At 42.4% G+C, this 15,107-nt stretch overlaps 1 protein-coding gene across 2 annotated transcripts in view; it reads right to left on the reverse strand.

Moving 5' to 3' along the window:
• Positions 1–12,617, reverse strand: part of MSRA (methionine sulfoxide reductase A) — a 234,326-nt gene extending 221,709 nt beyond the window's left edge. The window contains exon 1 of one of the 2 annotated variants that reach the window (XM_015620969.3): positions 12,264–12,617. In XM_015620969.3, coding sequence (XP_015476455.1) covers positions 12,264–12,405 — 142 coding nt within the window. In that variant the 5' untranslated portion in view covers positions 12,406–12,617. The remainder of the gene's footprint in view (positions 1–12,263) is intronic. The other variant, XM_015620970.3, reaches the window with a different exon arrangement.
• Between the last annotated feature and the right edge of the window lie 2,490 nt (positions 12,618–15,107).

The raw sequence follows: 15,107 nt of genomic DNA on the forward strand, positions 1-15,107 counted from the left end.
TAAAAATAAACACATTGGAATATCTGGTATATCAGGGCTAAAGCTATCAGTCTTTCTGCTATCATACTCCCGTTATCATTTGTGGGCATTTCCATTAGAGATAAGTGAAGCCAATGCCTCTGAGGACAAGCCAGAGGTTTTTAGGAGTCTAATTCTGGATGCTTTGCTGATTTATTATTGAAGGGTAAAAGTGCATCATGTGACAGGAAAAAGGCTCCTTTTACCTGTCCTTTTACCTGGGCTGTTCATACAGAGACCATGACAAAGAATTTCCTGATGACTCTCCACTTTTCTGAGTTTTATTATTAAACAGCCAAACACTGGGGAAGCTCTAAGAACATATGAGTGACTGTAGCTATTACACAGAGGCCAATAAAATAATAAAGAAGACCAATAAAATGAGAAGGAATACTGAGAGAAGGGAAAAAGGATGGAATATTGCAGCCACTCAGAAGAGGCAGGGGAAGACAGCAAGAGCTGAAATCAACATTTCAAGAATGAACCAAATAAAATTTTTTAAAAAAAATACAAGAACACAAGAATAAAGGCCTATAAATTCATTAAAAAAAATGGAACATGAAGGACTAGACTTGCAAGGGCCTCGGGTCCTGCAGATTCCCAAGGTCAGTCAATACAGAGACCACCTTTGGCAGCTCGTTTTGCACAGTTTTGCACGTCCCCAATTAATTCTGGACAAGGATGAGCTGTCTTTTCCTGGCAGCTGCCCCCCTGCCACCTGCATTTACCATTTATCATTTTGACAACATCATGTATGCCTGACTGTGGTCTTTCCTGTGCCATGGATAACATCAGCCCCAGGAATGGCGAGTTCCAGCTGAATCCAGGTGAAAATCAAAGCAGTGGATCCGTGAGCCCGGTGGGTTTAGGGCTGGCACTGTCACACTGTGGGCTGGAGTCCTCCAGTTTTGCAAGGCAAATTAATGACAAGACCAAACTCTATGGGAAGCTGTCAACAACTTCCTAAAATCGCTGTGGGGTTGTCCTTCAGTTGCTCATCATGTGCTGGCATTCCACCCCAATTTGAAATTCCAAATCTCCACTAAATGTGTTCTTCTTTAGTTTCTTTAGGACCAGATGGTTTCCAGGGTATAGCAAACAGAATTTGCATTCCTAGGTTAAAATATTTTCCCATTCTCTCCATCCAGTACCACCCAGAACACTTCCAAGATAAAGCAGAACATGGATTTTTAAATGCCACTGGTCCCATTAAGTGTTTATTATCTCATTTTACTTCTCAGGAGAAAAACAGTTACAGGCAGGGCTGAGTGGCATTTAAAAAGTGATTGCAGTGTGAAACATGAAAAATAAATGCACAGAAGTTGAGGTAGAAATAGTTACTCATAATAAAATCTACTTACAGTTAACTTGGGTGGAATGAAAATAGACTTATGGCTAGAAATTCTCTAATATCTTCAATTATTATGAAAATGGAGGCCCTAAAAAATCAGGTAACTAAAAGAATTCATCCAAAATTTGGTCCAGTTAGGTTCTCATAATACCAGGTATGAGGAATAAGAACATATTCTTTGTCTTGCACTAATAAATGAAATTTATTGTAAAATTCAGGTACAAAGTGCTTTGTGTTCAATAACAGTTTTCACTAATTAAATATTTTAAATGGTTCTACAGAGATCACTATCTCAGAATTCCTCATCTTTATCCAGCCATCAGCCCAGAGAGTGCTGGGTTTTCCTCATTTTCTACATCCTTTATACTTAATACTTTCACAACAGGCTTACCTGGGAACATCTGTGTGCAGGTATCCAAAAGGATAAAATACACATTTGGTGATTTTTTTTTTGCCTCTCATTCAAATAGTTTCTTTTAGTTATTATAAACTAAATCAAACACTGAGTAGGTTTTAATTGGTGTGTGAATGCTTAACACAAAGACGACTCCTTAAACAAGGATTTAAGGAGAAATGAGTTAATGTGAAAAGCTGAGTGTGGGAGTCTGCAATTCCACACCACCCAGGACTGGATGGAGGGACACTCAAATCCTGCTGATGACCCTTCATATCCCATCCTCTGTGCTCGTGTCACCAGCCCAGGCACAGCCAACAACACCCAAAACACGGTGTTGTGTTCCAGCTGTCAACTGAAAACGGTTCCACATCTAGGAATTCCAGAGGAATGTACTGGTTGACCTGGGAAAGGGCAAATCCAGGATCTCTCCAAGGATTTAAGGATGATCTGAATCATCTCCACATCCCCAGCCAGGGGCACAGTCACAGTAACAATCTGCAATTCCCACCCTGGGAATGCAGCGTTAGGCTGCATCCAGCTTTTCCTGAGTGGGATGGGATCCTCCTCCAGGAAAAGACAGCATCTTTCAGGTCATTTGAAAAGCAATTTGATGACTAAGAATGGCAAAAGGGACCAGATTATATCAAATAGCAAGAAGTGCAGACAACTGGTAAGAAAACAAATGCATTGAAGGACTCCATGGGGAGATACAAGGTGTGAGGTCCTACCCCAAATCCCTCCAGTGCTCAAAACTCGGGTTTTAAACAGGAAACAACAACATGAGAAGACACCTTTCAGAAGCAGAACTTCAGAACCCAATGTGGCAAACAGATGGGCCATTGATCCTGCTGCTTCTTCCAAAGAATGCAGCTGGACTCCAGGGCAGATATACCCATTAATGACTAGATTTATGAGAAATGCTAATGAAGTGGAGGAGGGTCAGAACATCCTAAAATAGTTTTTTAAAAAGGATCTTTTCTAAGTTCTGACTTCCTGAAATTAGTGTTTTAAGAACCAACTGAAAACTTATCTCTAGGTCATCTTATGAGTATTTTTCTTCTTCATATAAAGATGTATTAGAACATTCTCCTTAAGAATGCACCCTCTACATTTGGTTTGTCTGCTCATTTCTTCCCTTTCCTGTTCCCTGAGTGGTAACTGGGAAAATTGTAACTCAAGATCCCGCTGAAATGAAGCATTATTATTCTGTGAGAAGTTTACTCTATCAGAAGTTGTCTGAGTGAAACCTCTTCAAGATGAGATTTTTATCTCTGCTCCCCAGGTCAAGCTCACTAAGTGCAGAAGGAGGTTTACGTATCCCTACTTAGATAAGGAGAATTCTTAGGGAAGAACATAAACAAAAGAAAGAATCAATATAAATAGTGCACATAGACCCTATATATTTTAATGTTATCTCTGGTGCAGTTGTTTTGATTCTGATGATCTTAGACAAAATCTTATTGCAGTTTGCTAAATCAGACACTGATTCCCTGACTTGGAATTTTGCCATTTTTTAAAATGTAAACTCAACATTTGGGAGAGCAGATAATTACAAATATTTTCTCTCCAAGAGGAGCAGATCAGTTGCCAACCTACTGATCCCAATCTCAATGACCTCCTCAAGTCCCTTCCAGCCTGGATTATCCTGTGATTCCATTCTGCCATACACAGGCACCATTCCCTGCCAATCCCACCAAGGGCTGTCTGGAGTCATCCCTCTCCTCCCTTGGCCTGTTAAATCATCAATCTCAGACTCCCCTGATTCCTGCTCCCACTTTAGGAGTCCTGGAATGAAATTTTAGGAGCTGAATGTTTGATGAACCAGAAGGTACATTTCTGAGCCTGTGAATGGTGAATGGGGAATGTCAGAAACACAAAGACACTTCCACTGTCTGTCCCTTGCACAACATTTCTCATTCCTCACTGGGTTCCTAAAAGTTTTGAGCCAGAGACTCAGGCACCAAATCTCTACAGCTGAAGTCCTCAAGTCTAAACAAACATCCTCAAGATGAAGGATGCCTCACATTGAGGGACACTAAAGAAATTAGTTCCCACTGCAGTTCTGCTTCTCAGCCATTCCTGAAAAGTGGGCATTCCTTAAAGCATCTCTGGAGGCTCCTAGAAATTCAAATTCCTGAGAAATCAAGCCCAAACTATAGTGAAAATACAGGTATCAGCTACCTGGCCACATTTCTCAGCAGAAAATAAGATCTCATCTTCAAAACAAAGACCCAAATAATCTCCACTAGTTCCAGTTTTGCATTATATGCAAGAGGAATTAACTATGAGCAATACACAAGAAACTGCAATAACCATCCCTGGATTGTGATGGGTTTCATTGAACAGGTCTTTAATCTGATTTGTACTAAGGGCTTATTTATGTGCATTATTTTAATTGTACTGGAAATTTAAATGCAAGTTTCATACATATAAAAATTTGCAACAAAGTAAGTGCAATAATCAAATGTATCCATATCACTGAAATTCCATACATAATAATTAAAAGATAAGCATGGAAGGATAAAGCAATGCCTATCACACAATAAATTACAAGCCAAACAATTCAATGGTTGCAAAGTAAAAATAAATCCAATAAAAATTACAGAAACCTGAAGTTAAGGCAATGTACACCACTGTAATTTGAAGGTATAAATTTGACAGGAAGACATTAATTAAACAAGAGAAGCTTTTAAAGCTGAAAAAATTCAAAAGGAAATACTGTATTTCAAAGAAACACAAAAGGACTAAGACACAGGAATTAATACCTGAAATATTCAAGCTACCTTAAATCTGCTTTAAGGGCTATTCTGCACTTATCTTCACTCTAATCAATTAAGGTGAGGAGTTTTATTATTTACTCCTTGTGTGCTCTGAAGGAACTAAAGATGCTGCACCTCTGCAGTTCCATGTGTAAACAACTTCACACTCATTTGGATAACCTGACTTTGGAATTCTTTCCTCCATTATTAGCAATATTGTATATGAGCATGAACCAGGAAAATTAAAGAAAGTAAAGGAAAAAAATGTGATTTTGTGAGCTGGTGTTTGGTGTAGAAAGATAAATAAAAATACAGCTTTTGACCCTGGGCAATAAATAAAAAAATTAAAGGCTTTGCATTGAATATCAACTGCATGGACAGGTCATTAATACAGCAAAGCCAGGACTCTTTGTGTGGCTGGTTGTCACACAGACACCTCCAAGTGAGCTGGTCACTGGACCTGCACTGGTCACCACATCCTCCTGCAGCCCGTGGAAGAAAACAGCATTTTTGGCACTATTTCCCTGATTTAGACGTCTTTTGTTGAACCAAACACACCAGTGCCTGTTCCACCTGTGGCAGCCTAACTCTGGGTATTGCTGCAGCAGCACTCAGGCCCTTCCAAAGCTCTGTCCCACCCTGTTCCTGCTGCAATGTAAAGTTTGTCCCACACTCCCCTAGCTGCTGTGGAAAGAGAAGCAGTGGGAAACCTAATTCCATGTGTGCCTGGGATATACATCCACTTAATTATGGGGGAAAATGTGGGATCCAGGGATCAACATTACCTAAATGACCAGTCAGTGTCATTCCTGCACTAAAGATAAATGGACACAATCAGCCAAAACAGCCAATATATCCCAGGAGTCAGACAAAATCAGATAAAACATTCTCTAGTCAGGAAAAATAACCTGAGTAAATATAACCTTGTGTTAACTCTAATAACTGATAGGTTTAACACCCCAAATTTGGCAACTTCAGCCATTTACATCCCTTTTCAGAACAGCAGCAAAAAGAAGCTCCTGAACCCTGTGCACCACAACTACCTTCACCCAGGAATAATTATCCCCTTTTATTACACAGCTTGGAATGATCCCTCAGAGCAGCATCCACACACAACCCTCCGAGTACAGATCCTCTGGGTTCCTTTATCATTTCAGAGAGGGAAATCAACAGCATCAGCACGAGAAGGCTCCACCAAGCCTCATTTGGATGCAGGAGGCTGCCAGTTGGGTGAAGTTTCTCTCCATTTAGGCGATGCTGTCTCCCAGCAACCCGGGCTGTTGCCAGGAGAAGCCCCGGGAGCGCTTCCTCCGCACCCCCGGCTGTGAGCCGCATGCTAAGCAGAGCTCCAGGAACTCCAGGGACATCGAACAACAGACATTTTTCTCTACTTTTTTGTTATATTTTTGAGGGGTTTAGTGATGAATGATGTCACTCTTTCTCTTGGGATGTAGTGAGAGGTGGTGAGTAAGCGCAGGGTTATTCCGTCAGGGTTATTCCACATCAAAAGCAGCATTTGGCAGCTCTGTAAATATATTTCCTGTATGCTTTCCATCTCTCCAGCATCCTCTGTGCCTGTTAACTTCCTCTAGGTTGTTGTTTTCTAGCTGCCAGGAGCAAAAAAGCACATGCAAAAAACAACAACAAAAAAAATCTCTTTATATTGACTTAATCTTTGCTTCTCCTTGCAGCACCTTCCAAAATGCAAAATGCAGCTGGGGGGAGTAAAAGTAATTCCTGTTTTTCAAATGAGAGCACAAGATTTACAGCTGTAGAGTTGGCTTGAAAATTAGGTGTTTAGTGTGTGGATATAATTACCTGACAAAGCACACAAAAAAAAATAGAGGATGAAAAAATGCCATGACAGGCAGGATTTCCAAGGAAATTCATCCTGGATGTACCTGTAAAGAAGTTGTAACCACAAATTTGAGAAGTTTTTTCAGATAATAAACATTATTATTTTATTGGGGTGAGGTGATTCTCTGCTGTGCACTCTGCTTTCAATCTTGGCATACACAACAAAATTGTAATGAAATTTAATAATTTATGAAAATTGATGGCTTGAGTGCGTTTGAGGCAAAGATTGTCTTCTAGAATGAAGAAACAAGTAATTAACTCTTCTGACTTCGAAAGGTAAATTGCAATTTGGAAAGTGCTAAACCACATATGACACTGTTACTCAAAATACTCCACTGAATCACAATGGAAGTCAAGTCTTGCTTTTTTTGGCCCATATTTCATACAAACTCAATAAAAATGGACAACTAATTAATTAATTATGTAGACTCCTGTACCACATAAATAAAGTGGCATAAAATTTGAAGAAACAAATCCTCCTAAACCTTAGGATGAACTTTCTTTTGAGGTTTTGTCCTGAGGTATGATCTCACTCAAGAATCTTTATTTTAGACCTAAAACACAGGGATGTTAAATTCATGTCTGAGAAAATTTTGTATTTGCTCATGATTACAAATTCTTTTAACTGGTAAAGGAAATAAACATGAATATTTTTTCATTTTATTCCTTACTTTGAGTACATAGTTTAATGGTGAGCATGGTGGTGAGACAAATGGAAGTACCAGACCACAGGCCACTACTTTGACCACAATAATTTCTGTTCAATGTCTTAAGAATGGTAAAAAAAGACTAACAGGGAAAGCCTGTGGATCCTCTGTCAAATGACATTTTTAATCAATGTTTTCTTTAAAGAGCATGATCTGATTCAAGCAAGAATTAATTCATGGCAATGCTGTGCTTTTTTTTTTTTTTTTTTTTTACACAGAAGGTCAGACTAAAATTCACCATGACCTCCTTCACATTTGTAATTACTGCTCTATTAATCTTTAGATATAAAGCTAAGAGGCCTAATGGGTTTAAACAATCCTCAGGCTCTCTACCCATGAGCTGAACTTTCTCTGCCTCAAAAAAGTCAAGCCACTACAGATATGTAAGAAGATATTCTCTGACACTGCTCATTGGGAACAGGAGGAAAAACATTCTTTTAATTTATTACACATTGCTACCTCAGGATATCTAACAGAAAAAAAACCTCTGTGTGTGTGTATATATATATGTAAGTATGTATATGTTAGTCAATGTCTACATTCATACAGCTTTTCAACTTCTGCTCCTACCACTGTCATAAAATAAAACAGTTCATTAAATGGTGTAAGCAATATATCCTCACATAGTCAGAAAACACAGACATGTTTGAGCAGCAATCAAGCTAAAATTAACTCTGAAAAGTAGAGCTATACTAGAAAGTTAGAAGCAATAAATAAACAATGCACACTATAAAGCACAACATCATATTGCACCATTATACAAGGACATGAAAGAAGTAATTTTAAAAAATGAATGCAGATACACTATTGCAAGGAAAGAAAACAACACAACAAACTCCAATTCCCAGATTATGAAATTTGTACGAGACCAAATAAACTCAACATGCTTACAAAAAAAGTGAAGTTTGCTAATGTCTGTACTCCTTCCAGCTAATGCAGAGTGGTTTATCCAGCTCTAACAGAATGATTTTCTTGGATCCTCGGTGTGCAGTAACATCTCTGGAACTTCAACCTCCCTCCAGATGAACTCTGGGAAGAGCCTGGTGCTCCTGCAGGCACCAGCTTCACTTTTGGGAGCTCTGCTATGGCAGACACGGCTGCTGCAGCACAAGGAAGGAGCTCCAAGGATGTTTTATCCCACCAGGATGAGGAGCAGGAAATCAGTGGGATCTCCAAGAGACAGGGAGCTAAATGCTCTGCAGCTCCTCACCTAGGAAAGTAAAAGGCTGCTAACACCACTGAAGGTGAAGAGGATGGACACTGCAGGTCCAGAAAGTTCTGGCAGAAATTTTCCTCAAGTGTCTGCACTGTAAGGCAGAGCTTGGCTCACTTGGATGTCCAGGTGCGGTCACAGACCTCTGATGTGAGCAGACACCTGGCACAGCACACACAGCTGGAGCAGGGACCACAACAGGTTATGCAGGATGTAAGAATCCTTCCTAGCACAGAAAAACAGGATGGGGAGCTGCACTCCACTGAAACACAACTCCTTGAGAGCACAGGGTTCCAGAAGGAAACAGCTCTGTCAGTAACCACAAGACAGCAGAGATGGGGATCCAAAGGAAGGCTGGAAAGGTACTCAGAGTTAGCATCTTCAGCTTGCTGAACTCTGGCTTATATAGGATATGATCATGGAATCATGGAATATCCTGAGTTGGAAGGGACCCAAAAGGATCCCAAAAGTCCAGCTCCTGACTGTGCCCAGGACACCCCAACAATCCCAACCTGTGCATCCCTGAGAGCATTGTCCAAACATTCCTGGAGCTCTGGCAGCCTTGAGATGTGACTGTTCCCTGGGGAGCTCTTCCAGTGCCTGACACCCTCTGGGGAAAGAACCTTTCCCTGAGACCCAACCTAAACCTGACACAGCCCCAGCTGCTCCTTGGGCCCTGTCCCAGAGAGCAGAGATCGGAGCTGCCCCTCCACTGTTGCTCAGGAGGAGCTGCAGACTCTGAAAAGCCTCCAGGAGGCTGCCAGAAGGAGAAAAGGGCTCTTCAGGGTGGTCTGAATTTAAAAAAAAAAAAACTTTCTAGGAGAGTTAAAGAAAAAAACATCATGTAGAAAAACTGGGAACTTCATCAGCAACACAGAGCTGCTTAATGCACTAAAATACACATCAAAAACAAGCAACAAAGGAGGCACAAAAAGGCACCACCTCAGCATTTAAGCACAAAATCAGCAAGGCCAAAGCTGGACTTCAGCCTAGCTGGGGATGTAAATGGCAATAAGAAATAAATCCACAAAAATTATAGGAGCAAAAAGAAGCTCAGAAAGAATCGAGGGGTATTGATGCATAGGAGACAGCCTAGAAGTGCATACAGAAAAGTCTAAAGTACTCAAAACCTCTTTTGCACAAGTCTCCACAAACAAAAACTGCCCCAAAATGTCTCCAGGCTGCTAGAGTCAGAAAGAAAAGCATCAAACAACATGAGGAAAAATGGGTTATGGCTACTTAGAGAAGCTAAATATATTCAAATCCAAGGAGTCCTATGGAGTTTTTCCAGAGCTGGGAGGCCAAGTTTGCTGGTGTGGCCATCAGAACACTGTGATGGATCAGAAATAATGAAAAACCACAGTGACTGGGGATCTCTGATGATGAGATCTGGGCTACAGTAACAATCACTTTTAAGAAAGGAAAAAGAAGAATTGAGTGGGTATAGGATGCTCAGCTTCAGCTCAGTCCCAGGAGAGATCATGGAGAATGCCCTCTTAGAAATTATTTACAAACAGGGAACAAGAAAGTAATCAGGAATAGCCAACACATTTACCAAAGGCAAATCATGCTTGTCCAGCTGAGCTGCCCTTTGAGGCTGAAATGATGGCTCTGCAGAGCAAGGCAGAGCAGTGCCTGTAGCACATGCTGACTTCAGCAGCGTTCTGACACCCTCTCTCCCAGCATTTGCTGCGGAAGTTGACAAAGTCCTGGCTGGAGGAACAGCCTCCAAGTCAAAACTGGGCAGGAGCAGCAGCCTCCAAAGGCAGGGATCAATACCTTCATGTCTGGTGAGCAGCAGGTGACCCCACGGGCTGATGCTGGGGCCAGAATCATTCAACAGCTGAAACAGCAACGTGAGTGATGTGACAGGAAACACGCTCAGCAGATCTGAGGGCAGCGTTAAACACAAAGCAAACAGCAGAGGTTTATCTGAGGAGACCTGGAAAAATTCCAGGTCTACACCAACAGAAACCTCAGGGAGGTCAAGGAGAGCAAGATGATTTCAGAGCTGCTGGGAAGGAGCTGTAGTCCTGCTGGATGCCAGGTTAAATGTGCTCACAGTGCCGAGAAAGCAAACTGTGACTCTGGGCAGCAGAGAAAAACCTCTTTCTATGCTGTACTGGTAAGAATTCACATGGAATACCAGGTCCAGTTCTGGTTCCTGACTCACAAAAGACATTAACTTGGGCAAGGGTCTGAAAGGTCAGTCAGCCTCGAGTTGATCATCAGCCTCGAGTTGATCATCAGCCTAAAATTTTAATTGCCATTCTTTTTTGAGCAATTTACATCTCATTTAACACTGACAGTTCACTGGAGGGCCATGCTGTTATTAAATATATAATACCACATTTAGGCACAGAAAAACATTTTTTAAAATTGTGTTTGGCCTTATGAGGATGCTTATTGTACAGCAGCCCAAAATCGTTCTACCTGAGCAGTTACTCAGCATAAAATGAGCTTGGTGTGTCTTCTGTCCACTCTTTACTCAACAAACAACATGAAGTTGCCACTTTAATCCAGGCAATGTGTTCCTCTTGGTGTCATCTCTGGAGTTCACTGCTGTAATGGCACACACCTCACCTGTGCACCCCTCCTTTTAGTCCATTTTCTCCACATCAGAAATAATATTCTCCCTGCTACCTTTAATTTCACCAATACTTTCAACTATTTAACAAGTATCAATGCAAAATTTTATTATTCTCTTGACCACTGGGCTTATGCCATCACCCATTTATAATTCCTCCACCAGCACTTACACACTTAATGTGGTTAAGTATTTATTTTATGCCCTAGGATCCACAAGAGCTTGAAGCGAAGATACACATAAACACCTTGTTCAATAAATACCTTGTATGTAAGCTACCAAATATATGTGTTAGAGCACCTCAGTGCCACTAAAATTCCTCCTGAAAATCACTGACAGTCATCTTGGAGCACCTTCAGTTCCTAGGAGGACTGTCAGAAAGTAAATTCTTTAATTGTGGGTTGCTAGCTTGCTTACCTGATGGCACACACCTACCCAAAGGAGAAAAATAATAGGAAGAATTATTAAGAACTTAAAACATTTTGCAAACAGAATCATAAAATTATTTAAGTTGGAAGGGACCTTAAAGACCATCTCGTTCCAAATACTGATATAAGCAGATACTTTGCACTATCCCGGGTTGTTCCAAGGTCCATCCAACCTCGGACACTTCCAGGGATCCAGGGACAGCCACAGCTTCTCTGGGAATTCTATTCCAGGGCTTCACCACCCTCACAGAGAACAATTCCTTCCTAGACCACCCACAGAAGATACACAGCACATCGTGGTTTTATTTTTAAGTATTATTATTTTTTTTAAAAAAATGAATAAAGAAGTCTGTTTAAAACGCTGTTGCTGACTTCAATTAAAAAATAAAGAGAAAATTCATACATTGCTAAGAGAAATTACGGAAAATAATCACAGGATGGTTTGGATGGAAAGGAATCTTAAACCTCATCCAGTTCCACCCCCTGTCCCATGGGTAGGGACACCTTCCTCTATCCCAGGTTGCTCCAAGGCTCATCCAGCCTGGCCTTGGACACTTCCAGGGATCCAGGGACAGCCACAGCTTCTCTGGGCCCACACAGAGCCGCGCTCGCTGTCTCCTCCAACAACCCGCCCACCCCTCTTCTTACGGCACACAAGAAACGCCACTGCGCGAGTGAAGCTCAACACAAACACCTTCTCAAGGCACTTTAATCCTCCCGTCCCCCCTTTCACAGGACGCACCCCCCGCCGCCGCCGCCGCCATGTTCCTCCCCACGGCCCCGTCCCGCCCCTCAGCGCGCACGCGCCGCAGCGACTCCGCCCCGCCGCGAGGGCACCGCGCATGCGCAGGCTCGAGCGCGGGGCAGGGGCGCGCGGCTGAGGAGGAGGCGGCGGTCGGGAGATGGGGACGGGACGGCAGAGGAAGGAAACGGAGTTAACACTTACCTGGCACCGCCATGCGCTGGCTCCTGCCGGGCAGCGCTTCGCCCGCCTGCGGCAGGCGGGAGGCCCAGTCGCTCATGCCGAAGGTGGAGCCGTGGAGAGTGCGGAGGAAGAGCAGGAGGTGGAGGCGGTGGCGCGGCGACATCGCCCGCTGGGGGTGTGAGGGAGCCCCGGAGGGAGGGGCGGGGAGCGCGCCCCCTGCCGAGCGGCGGCGGGGCAAGGCAGCTTCTCCCCGCCGCTGCCTCGGGTGTCCCTCAAGGGCTCCAAGTGTCCTCAGTGACTCTTTATCCCAAAATACCCTTTTCTGTGGACTCTGCCCGCTGGGCCGTGTTCCTGGGAGGCACCTCTGTGGTTTGCGGCTTGTTCTGAAGTGTGGCCACAGCGTTGTTCCTAATGTTTTGGGACCCTCATGGAGTCGGCGTCGCCTCCACCTCGTGTCCTCATCCGTGTCACATCCACCCTGTGGCCTGTCCACGCTCCCGGTTTTAGAGGGGATTTTGCAGACACGCTTAGGAAAACACGCTACACATTTCTTTTATGCAGTAATGTTCTTTATTTGTACATTAACCACAGAGTGGTTTGGGTTGGAAAACGCATTTAAACTTAATTCATTCCGACCCCCAATATTTTTTTTTTCCCGTGGCTTTTCTGGTTGTTAATTTTGACAGCAGTTTCCTGTGTTGTGTTTGGCCACTGTTACTGTATCATCCCAATTTTGCAGAGTATTTTTTCAATGGATATGTTCCAAGTAACATAAATCTCCAGAGAGAATTTTCTGCACCTATGTTTGCAATAAAAATAGATAAAAAGTGATCAGAGTATGAGTGCTTGTGGAAAATAGCCACTGTGCTTTTGATGGTAATGCAGTGCATATTCATAGAATGAATAGAATGAATTATAGAATGATTTGGGTTGAAAGGGACCTTAAAGTTTGTCTCATTCCATGCCCCTGTCATGGGCAGGGACGCTTCCACTGGACTATGCAAGGGACAGGATATTAATTGATGGCAAAATTCTTCTGGAGGGTTTTGGAAAAAAATGGAGTTGTTGTCTGAATAGAGAGAAGATAATAAAAAACAGACTGATACCTAGTCTGAGAAGAAGGTCAGATAATTCTCTCAAAAAATTGTCTATGACAGATTCAGTTCCATTTGGATTATAATCAAGCTGGGTTTTACATGAATACAATAATCCTGAGGCCTAGAATTTAATTCATACATGTAAAGGTGTTGGTTAATTACCACAATTTGCTCTTGGAAACAATCTGGAGAAGTGGGTGGGAAAGTCATGTTTAGGAGCTTTCTTCAAAATCAAAAATTCAGATAGAAACAGGAGAAACAAAGCTGTCCCACCTTAGCTTTCAGGTTCCCTGTTTTGTGTTTGAGAGGTGAACAAAGCACAGGTAGTCCCAAGATTGCAGGCAATTTTTCAAGTTTTTTTACATGAACAAAATTTCTAACTAATGGTAACTAGAATTAATGTGGTCAGCACTGGAGAGGATCTCAGGTGACCTCAAAAAAAGTCTTGTAATAACCTGGAGAAAATCCATTGAATAATGAGTGAGTATATATATGAGCTTGTGATAAATAAGTGTGATGTTTAGAGAGTACAAGTTAGTAAGAACCAGAAACGCTCAATAACAAAGTGTGAATTTCATTTAAAACATGTTTACCTAATTAGTTATTCTCTCATTATGGTCACGGTGTCAATTCTCAGCTCTTTCTTTGTAAGAAACCCCTAAAGACGATGACACCCACTGGTTTTACAGTGCCCATCTCTTCACTTTCACCACACCTATCTGCCAACAGTGTGTTCCTAGAAAATGCACTGCTCAGTGTCACGATGGATGGCAATGGAATTTTCCCCTCAGAATTAATGTCTCCACCTGCGAGCTTGAATTTTTTCTGCCTCTTTGTGACCAGTTTTGTTTTCATTGCCATCTTCCCTGCGTGAACTGAGGGCAGTCAGTGGTGAGGGGCAGAAAAGCAGGCTCGTGTTTGGCTGCTCAGCCTCGCAGGTGAAGTGGCTGAGGTGCTCCAGAGCCCAGATGTGCTCCAAAATCCCAGCTGCTGAAAAGCCAGCCTTGCCTCCACTCCAGTGGTCCTGGCCATCCTCCACGCTGAACGTGCTGTCCTCGGCTGTTGATACTCTGTGTATCCTTTAAATCATGGGTGCCCTTTCTGGTGCATTAATTCCTCCAGGAAAAATTGCTTCATCACCCAGTCGAGCTGCTTTGTTCGTGAGGCTGAAAACAGCGGAGGACTGGGATCCAGAGCAGTGACAGCAGGGCTGCTGATGCTGGAAAATTACAGCTCTTGGGGGCAGGAATCAGCCTGGTGTTCCCTGTTTGCGTGGCACTTCACACACCCTGTCCCTGACTCGTCACTGAATCCCAAGTATTAAATGGTAATAAGCCACCGTGCCACTTAACAAATAAAAACTGATTTTCACAGGGGTTTAGTGCTTGTCGGCTCCATGGAAACAGAAGACTGTTTAAATTAGATAAATCCCACTTATATTTCAGGAAAGTGTGGGCTATCCCCTCCCCTTGTTGCCGAGGGTGAGGTCTGTGTGAGAGACTCTGAAAATTGCACTCTAACTTTTTTTAAAGTTTTCTTTTTTTTTTACCTCTCCAAGCAAGCAGTAGAATGTTATTTTTTTTTATTTTATTTATGGTGTATTACGCTTTACACTTAAACACAGGCTTTCTATGTACTAACACGATGAATTAAGAAATATATCAGGAAAAAATGCCTGGATTATGGCACCTAGACAGTGCTTGCATTCCCATGTAATTATCACAATATTCCCAGCACAGCAATTTTATGGCAGATGCTAAAAATTTTC

The sequence above is a fragment of the Parus major genome, chromosome 3 (assembly GCF_001522545.3).
Source record: "Parus major isolate Abel chromosome 3, Parus_major1.1, whole genome shotgun sequence".
In the NCBI taxonomy this organism is placed as follows: domain Eukaryota; kingdom Metazoa; phylum Chordata; class Aves; order Passeriformes; family Paridae; genus Parus; species Parus major.